At 34.3% G+C, this 13,402-nt stretch overlaps 1 protein-coding gene across 8 annotated transcripts in view; it reads left to right on the top strand.

The window, feature by feature from the left end:
• Positions 1-13,402, top strand: part of CSNK1G3 (casein kinase 1 gamma 3) — a 113,780-nt gene that overhangs the window by 77,516 nt on the left and 22,862 nt on the right. For 2 of the 8 annotated variants that reach the window (XM_082724887.1, XM_082724889.1), the window contains exons 7-11: positions 5,271-5,356; positions 5,478-5,562; positions 7,373-7,521; positions 9,129-9,224; positions 12,938-13,033. In XM_082724887.1, coding sequence (XP_082581013.1) covers positions 5,271-5,356; positions 5,478-5,562; positions 7,373-7,521; positions 9,129-9,224; positions 12,938-13,033 — 512 coding nt within the window. The remainder of the gene's footprint in view (positions 1-5,270; positions 5,357-5,477; positions 5,563-7,372; positions 7,522-9,128; positions 9,225-12,937; positions 13,034-13,402) is intronic. The other 6 variants (XM_082724888.1, XM_082724890.1, XM_082724891.1 and 3 more) reach the window with 3 other exon arrangements.

Here is a 13,402-nt window from a genome sequence, read left to right on the forward strand (position 1 = left end):
TGTGGTTTAGAATTCTGCCTTTCTCTTGTAGGTGCATAGTATTAGGCTTCTCTCTTAGCCTTTCTGAGCCTTTGTTTTCTTATTTGGGATTACTGCTGCTTTAAGTGTAGGTAGAATTTTAAACAGTAATCACACATTGTCACATCACATACAGTCACACAGTATCACACATTGACCCATAGTAGGCTCTCAATATGTGCTGATTCTGTGTATTTTGTGTGATACATATATTCTGAAATAGCAAAATTTTAATTGACTCTTTACATAACTTTTAAACTTATTGGAAAACTTACTTTAGAAGATTCTTTAATGATACCTGTTGTAAAGTAAATCATCACTTTCTCATTTCTTCGTTGCTCATAGTAAGGGTTCCTATAATGAGGATTCTTGGCTTCCAGGGAAATATCCATTTTCAAACAGGCCTTTGTAGTTAAGTGCTTTATAAAATGTGAACGGGGCCTAATAAGGGCCATATTACCTTTGGGAAATTTTTTTTTACCCCTATGAAACAGATCTGTTAAAGACCTGAGGAGGTATTCTTTAGTCACTGTGTTTGACTTCTGTTACTCACTACATGGTGAAATTTACTTCCAGATTTGTCAGTTGAGGAAAGAAGACAAAGAAAAGAATTACGAGGGTAAGGAACATTTCAGGCTGAGTTACAGAAGAGGTTTATTATATTATTATACTAGGTTATATTTATGAATTTTTAAATACTGTGTATGTTTTGAGACTAATACTGCTTTCTGAGACTGTCATATAGGCAAGATTACCTTATGATCAGGGCTTGTTGGCACTCTGGTAACTAAGGCCCCACACCTTGAATTTAAAGGGAAATTGCCTTTTATACTGTGTTCCTCTCCTTAACAAAGAATGCTACTTGGGAGGGGTCAATATTTGCAAATCATTCAGTCTTTTAAAATTATCTTTACAGTATTTCATATGCTTCTTATTTCATATTTCATATGTATTTCATATGGTACTGCTTTTTAAATCTGTTTTCCAGTTGTTGATTGCTTTCATAGAAATACAATTTATTTTTATATATTGAACTTGTATTCTGTAACCTTGCTAAAACTCATGTACTAGTTCTAATAGGTTTTTTGGGGGGGGGGGAGATTACTTTGGATTTTCCACCTATATAGTCATATAGCCTGCAGAAAAAACTAGTTTCACTTCTTTATTTCCAATCTGAATACCTTTTAATTTTTTCTTTCTTTCTTTTTTTTTTTTTTTGTTGTTTTTTGTTGGTACTAACAAGGCTTCTAGCATAAACACTGAATAGATAATGTGAGAGTAAACATCCTTGTTTTGTTCTTGATTGTAGGAGTAAGAATTATGGCCATGCAAGAATTATGTTACAGATTTTTCATAGAAGTCCCTTGTCAGAATGAAGTTTTTTTCCTATTGCTTATTTAATGAGTTTTAATATCATAAATGCATGTTATGTTTTATTAGGTACTTTTTCTGTATCTTTTGAGGTGATCATATGATTTATATATTTTATTGGCATGGTGAATGACATAGTTGGTTTTTGAAAGTTAAACCAACCTTAAATTCATGGGATGAACTAGTCATCGTGTATTAACTTTTGAAGGATTTTGCGACTGTATTGATGAGAGACATTTCCTGTATTTTCCTTTGCTTGTAAAATGCCTTTGACTGGTAACATCATTAATGAAAAGAGTTTGGAAAGATGCCCTTCTGCTTCCTGAAAGAGTTTGTGTAGAGCTAGTATTATTCCGTAACTGTTTAATAGAATTCAGCAGTGATGCCATCTGGGCCTTTGGTTATATTTTGGGAAGATTTTAGATTATAAATTAAATTTCTTTAATTGGCGTAGAACTGTTTACATCTTTGTAATTTATCTTTTAAGACATTTGTTCATTTCTTCGAGTTGTTGAATTTACTGGCATGATATTTGTTCATAATACTCTTTTACCATTCTTTTGATATCTGTAGGATCTATCCTGGTGCCTCCTGGTTGCTCCTGATGCTAGTAATTTGTGTTTTCTGTCTTCCAGCCTAGTGATACAGTCTTACTGAGTTTTTCATGTAACCAGCTTTTGACTTTGTGGTTTTCTCAATTGATTATCTTTTTTGTCATCATTGGTTTCCTCACTTATCTTTACTCTTCCCTTTCGTCTTATATTTGGTGGTATTTATTGGCCTAGACATAGATAAATGGATCACATTACAGAGTCCTGAAATGGACCCCTACTCAAATCTCAATTGGTTTTTGAGAAGGGTTCAAAGGTAAATCAAGGGTGGAGAGCATAGTATTTAAAGAAACTATATGATAATAACGAGGTATCGGTATTGAAGAAAATGAGTTTAAACCCTTATCCTACATAGAGCAAAAAGAAAAATTATCTCAAATGAATCCTAGATTTAAATTTAAGAACCCACATGGTATAATTTCTTAAAGAAAAAGTAGAAAATCTTTGCAACCTTAGACTAGTCAGAGATTTTCAGATAGGACATAAAAAAGCATAAGCAAACAATAAAACCCTGTTAAGTTGGGCTTCATCAAAATGTGAACTTCTGTTCTTTGAAAGATACTGTTAAGAAAACAAAGCAAGCTACATGTTTGCAAAACTTACATCTGATAATTACTTACATCCAGAATACACAAACAACCCTTACAACTTTATAGCAAGAGACATAGTACAGTTTTAAAAAATGAGTAAAACGTCACAAAATGATGTTTGAATAAGTAGTGACACAGTTGAAACAGTGTTCAAAAATATCAGTCACTGGTGAAATTCAAATTAAATCGCAGTGAGCTAACACCTCACAGCCACTAGCAGGGCTGAAGTATAAAAGAGTGACCATGCTAAATGGGGAATGGGCAATACACCAACCAGTACGTGAGTTTTAGCAAGGTTGCTGGATACAAGTTCGATGTATAATTGAATTCTCAGATGTTGCTGGTGGAGATAGAAAATGACACAATCCCTTTGGAAAACAGTGTAGAAGTATCTTAAAAAGTAAAATCTACAGTTTCCATATGAAGTAGTAATCCTCCTCCTAAAACTTTACACAGGAGAAATGGAAACATATGTCCACACAAAGACACTCATACAAGAATGTTCGTAAAAGCTTTATTCACAATAGCCCCAAACTGGAAGTTACTCGTGACCTGGCAACTGGTGAATATATAAGTATATTGTAGCATACTACTCAGGAATAAAAAGTAATGAACTACCAATGTACACAACAACATAAAAAGATTATGTTGAGTGAATGAATTTGGACCCAAGGGTCCATGTTATACGATGCTTTTCATATGAAACTCTATAAAAAAATCAGATTTAATGTAGCCTGACAGAAAGCAGATAAGTGGTTGTTTTGAGGCCAGAGGAGGGGAGGATAGCTGGCAATGGGCATAAGGAAACTTTTTGGAGTGTTGGAAATAGTTGTCGATTGTGGTGGTACTAAGGTCTACATTGTTAACATTTTTCAAGCTGTACCCTTACAAAGGATGTATTTTATTATGTGTAAAGTATACGTCAATGAAAAGAGTTTCGTTTTTTAGTGTTTATCACTTTAGTGCTGTATTTCAGAATCATCTGTTAAGCTTTTTAAAATGCGTGTTCTTCTAGGTCATGTCATACTCAAGCATTTAAAAGTTTCAGAGGTGATTCTGATTCTCAGTGGGAGTTCAGAAATATGTATATTTTTTTCTTTGCATGACTCTTTATTCCTGAGGGTCCCAGGATCTAATATGGTCAAATTGTATATGTAAAACATTACTCATCTTTCTCATATTATTCACATCCCCACTTTTTAAAAAATGGCTTTAAAAAGACCTTGAGTCTATTTTATTTATTTTGAAAGTTTTCTGTTTTTAATAGCATATGCTTACATTGTTATGATAGAAAATTGAAGCAGAAGAGAAAAATTTGCCATTATGCTGCAGTTTGAATATATGAAATGAGAAGGTGGAATGTCCTGTCTAATCCTCCAATCTCATAACCCTAATTACTAACAATGTGATGCATTTTCTTCTGGATATCTTTGTTTCCTTGTAGGAAAGGGACACATATCTAGTATGATGTGTTTTCAGATGTTCATTTTTCTATTTAAGTAGTCAGTGTTGAGTGCCTTCTCTGTGGCAGCAATTATACTTGGTCCTGAGGATAATGAGCCAAGTGACATCTGCTGTCCTGTAATCTGCCGTCTGGTGGGAGGAGAGATAAAGACTAGATAATAACTACACACACACACACACACACACACACACACACACACACTGTAGCAAGTGTTATAGAAGACTGTTGTGGAATGAGATTAAATAGTAGAAATTAAAACCATTTCTGTCCTGTTCACGCTAGTTCAGAGCCAAGCTTTGAAAAGTTTGCTTTTTCAAAAGCATTCAGTACTGCTTAGGTAGCATGATGATGACTCATTTGGATAAAACATCTTACACATTTATAATTAAAGTACTATTTTTTCCTCTTATTGTTAGAGTTTTTGTATTATTTTAAAATAGTAAGGAATCTTAAGCATTTAACTTCAGTGACAAAAAAATTGGAAAAAAATTTCACTTAGCAAATATAAGTATCTTTTCGAGTCTTCCTCTGTGATTGTCACTCAGTTAGGTGCTGTGCAACATTTTGTTACTAAAACAGCACTAGCAATTTGAAAATGGCAGTTTGTTCTAGCAGCTTTTTTTTTTGGTGGTGGCAGAGGGGGTTATTAATGTTGGGATGGGTCAAATACAAGTGTTTTAAAGAATATATTACATAAAATCTAATTGCATTTAATATTAATAGAGAGTATATAGGATGGATGTTTTGTGCTCATATAAGCTCAGGAGATTCAGAGTTAAATGAAGTGAATCATTTTTATCTCTGGGTTTTTTTTTTTTTTTTTTTAACCTTTAATATGTTATATCCTGTGTCTTCACGATGGAGCTATGGTACACAGTGACTCTGTATTTGATCATGGAACCCTTTCTGACTTGCTTTATACTTCTGTGGATAGATATATAAAGAGAGCAATGAGTGCCCAGTGGAATCTTAAAAAAACCAACCAAACAAAAAGACCCCCCAAAATGTAGTGGCATATTTTAAAGATGCACAGTAATTTTAATGTTAAAAACATTGTTTAACTGGTCATGATTCGTTGCTTGTAAGCACTAGATAGTTTATGTTTATATACTGAACTTTGGGAATTAATGTATATGTAACAAAAGAGTCAGTTCTCCATTTTTAAATCCTTAACTGGGAGAGCAAAGTGAAATTGATGTTTCTCTTATATTTCAGAACAAAGTAGAAGAGATGACTTAGAAGCTTTAGGTCATATGTTCATGTATTTTCTGAGAGGCAGTCTTCCTTGGCAAGGTTTAAAGGTAATTGTTTTTGTGTTTCCTTTTGAATTTCATAAATTGTTAATATGTCAGGGGTCTTTCTTCCAAATAGTTAATTTTAACATCACCAGCTTCTCAGGACTTTTTTTCCTTTCTGTTTTAGGCTGACACATTAAAAGAGAGGTATCAGAAAATTGGAGATACAAAACGAGCCACACCGATAGAAGTGTTATGTGAAAATTTTCCAGGTAATGAATAACATGTGCTTATACACAGAAAACCACAGCAGTTAACTTCCATTGCTCAAGTTTGTAATGACTGGTTTTTATGCTTAGAAGAAAAGAGTTCAAAGTATGATTTAAAAGATGTCAGCCTTTGATGCATAGACCACAGGGACAGTTCGTATATTTGCTCTGTTCAGATGGAATTAATAGAAGAAAATCCCATTTTTTGATAGTGTTGATAGTGATATCAGCTAAAATACCAATGACATACTTCTAATAAGTTAAAATACTTGCTGAGATATGCAGCTGTAAAGTTTTGGTGCATACTGTTAGTCATTTGAGTCTCATTGTCAGACTCAAAAAAGGTGTGTGATACATGATTTAGTTTTCAAAGTACATTAAGATCTTACAAACCTTAGTACTGGCAGGCTAATGTTACATTGGGGAGCTTTATAAAAATAGTTTTACTTCCATGCAGAGTTTTGGCAACTCAGATTAAGCCAACAAAAATTCTCTTGATTCCTAAATCAGTTAAGGAGTAAGAATAATGTGTTGCTAATGATGGTAAGTAATAAGTGAACCAATCTGGAAGGTCCAAGACTGAGATCATGCCTCACTTCAATATTCACGCATCCTCCTGTCCAGTGCTGGCATCAGTGCTGGAGTATTAGCAGGTAGTATAATCTCAGGGAGCCCTTCAAGTTTGCTTTCGTTATTCGGGGACATAGACTTTAATTGCATATTTTTTGTCTTTGCTCTAACATCTAGAACTGGAAATTAATAAAGATTTTGGTTGACACTAGCAGTGTAGGTGTAGACAGACTGGCTCTGTGTTATTATAAAGTGTATACACATTTCTGCCGGATAAAATGGGGGTGTCAGAGTCACTTAGCCAGGTAATTAGCTAGATTGTAGAATAGTGAGAGTCACCCTGTGAAGAAGGTCATTGGATGCCATTCTCATTGCCTGTTGGGCTGTGCCTGATTCTGTTCTCACTGGCCACTGTCAGTGAATTGGATCAGAAAAACACCCTAGAGTAACTTTCCATCTCTCACTACAGTTGATTTTTCTGTATCCTGATGGTAAAACCCTGTTTTACTGATTGCTCACCATATTGTGTGTTGATTTTTATGGCTTTTTCTTTATTTTCCTTTAGGAAAGAGGCTTTTTAAGAAAAATACTTACCTCTAATACATTTGGGAATTACAGTGGCACAGAGAAATTTATATGTTATCAAATAATTGTTGTATGACCAGAAATTAAATGAAAAATTAAACTCTGCTGCGGTTTTATTTCTGAGATCGCTTAGCTTTGTTTGGTTAACATTCTGCTCATGGCTCAAGTTAGGAATTTGAATCCTCTGTTGGTCAGTTAGTTGAATGTGCCTGATGGTAGAAGAAATCCATCATGCTAGTGTGGATGCTTTCATATATAAATCAATTCCCATCAGTATTTTAAAGAAATATTTAAGTTTATGAGCGGAGTGTGGTGCTTGTGTTTAGGTAATTATGTGTTAAGTTTCTAATTCAGTTTTTAGTACTATCCAAGGTTTTTACTCATAATAACAATATAAAATAATTTTAGCTTTTCCTAATGAAATGAAGCAGAGGAATTTGTTAAGTAAAACCTCTCATTTCTCCTTTGACCCTATATTTTCCTTCCATTCTCTTCTCCTTTTTAATTTCATTGTGATTTAATTCCTTAAATTTTAAATTTTAGTAGAATTTTGTTGCTTTTTCATATTTTTGTAACACTGTTTTTTGACATTTAAATAATTTTATTATTAATGAATATATAGGAAAGTATAATCAGAATACTTTTTATTCCTTTCTAGAAGAAATGGCAACATATCTTCGTTATGTAAGAAGGCTAGATTTTTTTGAAAAACCAGACTATGACTACCTAAGAAAGCTTTTTACTGACTTGTTTGATCGAAAAGGATATATGTTTGATTATGAGTATGACTGGATTGGTAAACAGTTGGTGAGTACACGAAAGATTATTTGTAGTAACTTCCCCCCCACAGTACAGCTTCTTCAGTGAAAAGAGTTGAGTACAAATAGCTTTTTTAGAAGATTTTATTTATTTATTTAACAGAGAGAGAGAGAGAGACAGAGACAGAGACAGAGAGAGAGATCACAAGTAGGCAGAGAGGCAGGCAGAGAGAGAGGGGGAAGCAGGCTCCCTGCTGAGCAGAGAGCCTGATGTGGGACTCCATCCCAGGACCCTGAGACCATGACCCAAGCCGAAGGCAGATGGTTAACCCACTGAGCCACCCAGGCGCCCACAAATAATTTTTTTAAAGAATTCATTTTATTTCATCTTCCTGGGCATTTTAGGTAGCATAATACTAAAATTACTCGTTGAGTTTTATAGAAACCCCATATTTGGACTCCTTGCTTTTTAAAGTAATGAGTTACTTTCAACTTTTCATTCCTGATTTATTTCTTACTGTCGAATTTAATTTTTTTTTTTTTTTAGATAATATCTTGTTATTTTAAAAGATCAGTTAGTCTTGTATTTTGTTTATTTCAGCCATTTCTCAAAAAATTTGTAATTCTAAATTATAGGTTTTTTTTTTTTTTCCTTTAATTTTATTTATTTATTTGACAGAGAGAAATCACAAGTAGATGGAGAGGCAGGCAGAGAGAGAGAGAGAGAGAGGGAAGCAGGCTCCCCGCTGAGCAGAGAGCCCGATGCGGGACTCGATCCCAGGACCCTGAGATCATGACCTGAGCCGAAGGCAGCGGCCCAACCCACTGAGCCACCCAGGCGCCCCTAAATTATAGGTTTTAATTATACTAGCAGTTTTATTTAGCTGAAGTCTTAAATAGACTGGTACTTAAAAATTACAGCATGATTTTGGTTTTCAAAACTGTTCTAAGTTTTCGTAACTTAAAAAAAGTTTAGTCTTAACTGTAACTGTAGGATTGGTGCTTATCACTTCAAGGGACACATCATGAAATTCTTTCTTTGAAGGGACAACTTTTAAAATATTTATTCTCACTATTTTTTTTTTTTTTGATAAGTAAGAATATCTTACAAAACTTTAATTGTGGCTTGCTGTTGGCCAATTTTTGTCCATATTTGGAACTACGAAACTCTCAGATTCAGGTATTTTTGAATAATTGGCTTATTTAAGTGTTTAATCTACATTTTTCTTAGATCCAAAGTTGAATTCACTATGTGTCTCACCTGGGTAAAAATATTGACGACAAACCATTTTATTAGCTTACTTTAAAAATAATTTTCTTATTTTCTTAAAATGATTTGTTCTGTTTATGCATTGGCTTTGAAAATGAGAGACATACATGAATACACTTTTATTCTTCTGATATGAAAAAGTAACCTGAAAGTAAAGACAGCATTAGAGAGCCTTTAAACGTTTTTTGAAAACAGTGTAAAATGTAGCTATGTTCTCTTGTTTTAACTTCTTATTTTTAGTGACATATTTCGAGAATGATCCCATTTTCTAAGGTGTCTTTACTTTTGGTGTCTTTTATTATTTCTTTGATTCCACGAAGCAACTCAATACTTGTGAGTAACCCTTCTGCAATAGTCTTACTATTGATGCTCATTCTGTATTATAGCCAACTCCAGTGGGTGCGGTTCAGCAAGATCCTGCTCTGTCATCAAACAGAGAAGCACATCAGCACAGAGATAAGATGCAACAATCCAAAAACCAGGTTTGCTGCTCTTTCAGATATGAAATATCTTGATTTGCTTCTGTATTACCTTTTGACAGTGTAAAAATAAATTTGGTTTTTTACCATGCCCACATGATAGCCTTATAGGTGTGCCCATGTGGATGTGTGTATGTGAGCACATATCTACACATATAGATACATATTGAAGGATTGAAATACATCTTTTTTCCTTCAGTAGATAAAGATGATATACACATGCATAATAAGGATTGAAAATGCACAGATATGCAACAAATGAACTGTTTCCCCCTCAGGTTCACTCTTCACTAGTTTAAAATCACATGAAATGTTTAATGATAAATTTTTAATTAGTGATATAAATTAGTATGACAGCAATATTTGATACTCTATGAGAGTGGAAGTGTTTGGATATCTTGTTGGAGTAAATTATGATAGCAGTTGATCTTTCTAACTGCAGTCTAATTTAGCTCAGTAAATTATTTGTTGAGTTTCTCCTATTTGAAAGCTACTATTCTGCATATCGCAGAAATGCACAAGGAAGGAAAACAACATAACCTATAGGAAATTATTTTGTAATGAATGGCTAAGAGCTCACTCATTCTCTGGAATCAGACACATTTGGGTATAACTTGGTCTTGGACAAGTTACTCCATCTTTCAAAGCCTTAGTTCTCTCATCTGTGAAACACAAAAATGCTTGTTAATTCCTATAAGCATTCAGTAAATCTCAGGTCTCATGGCTGGTGTTACTGTTATGATTATTGCAGTAAACTCACAAGTAACTGTATTACCAAACAATGTAACCTCTGTCACATCGAACATATTAGTAAACTGCCATGAAGGTTATTGGAGTATGGGGATCTGTAAAAATTGTAAGCAGAAGGTGGCTTTTGAGATGAGCGTGAAGAATGAATGGTGTTTTTAAAAGGCGGATGAAAGAAAAAGGGCATTTGAGGGAGAGTGAACAATGTAAAATAGGAAGGAGAAGTTTAAAAATGTAGTTTGTTTGAGGAATAGTGAGTATTTTAGTTTGCATTGATCAGAGACTAGGTTCCAGGGAAGCCTGGCAGATAGGGAGTGAAGAGTTTGTATTTCTTGGGTAAGATAATTGAAAGCTGTTGAAATTTTTGAGTGGTGGTCTTGCTTTTCTCTTTTTTGTAAAAAGAAGCTTGATTTAATCCATCTTTGACATAAAACATTTTGCTAATTGGGAGTTAAATAGTGTCTTTAGAATTTCCAGTTTTAACTCTTTCTGGGGAAGGATAATGTGCTATCTTATCTTACTCTTACATTTTTTATCCCACTGGAATTCAAGTGAGTTAATAACGAGCTAAAAATCAAAGGAAAGAACACAACACAATAAAAATCATAGCAAAATAAAATGCTCCATTTAGGGGATGTTTAACAATATTATGCTTTAAAGTACAGCCAATTAAAACAGAGTAGTTTTCGAATTTTGCCTTAGAAAAATTGGGACAATAAAGGATCTTAAATACAAATTTCTTCAGATATAAATTAGTATCAGTTGATAATTTGAATACTCTCGTAAGATGCTGCATATAGAAAGAAATGGCTCCAAGTGAAGACTTGAAGTTTGTGTCTTATAAATCAGAATTAATTTCTCAATTGGATGATGATCAGTAATTCATGTTCTCTGGAGATGTCCTCTTGAGCTGTTAGGTGTTGTAATAAGTGAAACTTTTCTCTTAATTTTGAGTTCAGTTATAATTCAGATGTCTTCAAGTTGAACTTCCTGTGTGTTTTGACTTGTCTTCCTAGCTAGATGGTGAGCTCCATTAAGGTGGGAACCATGTTTTATTTATGTAGTCCTTGTTGCACTAAATATAGGGAGTCGATTTTTGTTTTTCATTGTGTGGTTTTTTCAGGAAACCCTTTAGGGTAGCTTATGTATTAAATTTGAGACCTGGATATGTGCACTGTCATCATAATAGAAAAGTTGTATATCTCAACTTTTCCTAAACATCATTGAAGCAGTAAACATTTCAGGTGTGTGAGAAACTCAAAATTGACAATTGCAAAAGAACATTTAGTTAAATGACTGAAATGTTGCAGTGTCCCCAGTTAAACAGTTTTTGCTGTACAGCTGGTGGGTGAAGTTCAGAATCTCCTGACATTTCAGAGAAGGAGTTCGATGCATGTAACTTTTGTTTCTGAAGGGAGGCTGGAGAGCTGTTCCTGTCTTCTTAAAGAAGTCCGTGACCCTTAAATGTTACCTGTTGTTCTAGGCAGTATTTAGGTGTTCATCTCCATTTTAGCATCATTTTCATTCTTTCATCCTCTTCAGATTTAATCTCTTTGAATTTACCTTAGTTTAAGCTACACAGCTGCTAAATTCTGGTTTTGAACATGGAGGGTTTAACGAAAAGACCTAGAACTGTTGTGATTGCTTTGATGATAGACCTCATGCCTCTTCAGACTTCTGGTGTAATTTTGCGTTGTACAGTTTAATTTGGGAGGCTTAGGGCCAGAACATTTATTCACTGTGCCTATTTGGACTTAACATCTCTTCTCCCATAGGCCTGCTCTGGCTACTGATGGGCTCAGGCTCCTGAGGGGCCAATATACTTAGCACTTTGAGGCAAGTTTTTTTTGGCAAGTTTTTCATGACTTCGGTTGAAAAAGAAAGAAAAGAGCACCAAAGACTATAAACATATGTCATTGTTTTAATGAGCTAGTTAGTACTACTGGCAGAGCAGTTGGCTCTTGAGTTAGAATCCCTGCTGTACTTCTTGCAGTGTCTTTGACCTTAGTCAAGTGTTTAAAGTCTCAGTCTCTTTATCATTGGAGTGAGGATGATACTGTCTATCTCATAGTGGGATAACACATACAAAGCAGCTAATGCAAAACCGAACATGTAAAAGAATCTTAAATATTATATTCCTTCCTGATCTTTTTATTAGTGCTGTCCACAAAAACTGACCCCTGTTAAGCAGCTACTGCTAATTCTGCCGGTAGATTATTTTCTGTGGTTATTGTCATGCCAGTTTGCTAAGTCATGTAAAAGCATCAAGAATTATCAGCCTATCATGGGAATGGGCTCCTTAATTTGAACCAGATAAAAAGAGGTCAGGGAAGCAAAGGGATTCATATAAAGTAGGATTATCACTTTAAAAAAAAATTTCTCGTTATATCCTCATAGTGTTCTATATAACACTTGTCACTTCTTAAAGAACTCTTCTGTTTTCTCATATTAACCTCTCAATCAGAAACCCGGTACTAAGCAAGAGAGGAAAGTTTTCTAGGATCTAAGTACAGCTGTTTGAAGACTTTTTTTTTAAACCTTTGCTAGAAGTAGTTCCTCATCAGAAAACCAAGGGGGACATCTACCATAAGATAATATAGTGGATGGCATTTTAGTACTTCGGTGATTTATTTGGAATGCTTTCCTGGGCACTTAATTTTTACCTCCCTGGTTCTTCGTTAACTTCATTTATAAAATTGGAAGCTGGACCGTATCATATTTAAAGCCCTTTCACTTCTCAATTCTATGGTTCTGTTTTATTTCTGTGGTTGATCATTACCTAATGGTATCCATGTGACAAAAACCTCTCCACATCCAGTATGCAATGTCAACTGCATCTGTGACTCAGAATAGCAAGGATATTTTGAATTTCCTTTTATACGTTTGTTTTCTATATTATAAGGATGAGATGTTTAACATATTGGGTTTTTCTTCTTCCATGCATGCCACATGCATTAAATAAATGGCAGTCGGCAGACCACAGGGCAGCTTGGGACTCCCAGCAGGCAAATCCCCACCATTTGAGAGCTCACCTTGCAGCAGACAGACATGGTGGCTCGGTACAGGTATTTTCTGATTTTTGCATGAGTGATTATTTCCCAGATTTATACAACTAACCCTTTTTTGGAACTCATGGCATGACTTCATATCCTACTGAAAAACTTGTTTCTGAACTCTCCATAATTCTCTTCCTTTGTATTTAACCAAAAAGCAAAATTAACATGGTCTGGAAAGACCACCAGGGATACTACAGTTTTGCCTTTGTTCATTTTTGCAAGTACACGCAACAGTATTAAAGTAAGTCATACAACAGGTTAGAGAAACAAACTGTATTATTTGAAATATGTGTTAAACTTGATTTTTCAGTAATAAGACCAGACTTTTTTTTTTTTTTAATGTTGTAAGCAGTAGAACACTTTTATAACTTTTCATTT

Source organism: Mustela nivalis, assembly GCF_964662115.1.
Source record: "Mustela nivalis genome assembly, chromosome: 3".
NCBI classification, from domain to species: Eukaryota; Metazoa; Chordata; class Mammalia; order Carnivora; family Mustelidae; genus Mustela; species Mustela nivalis.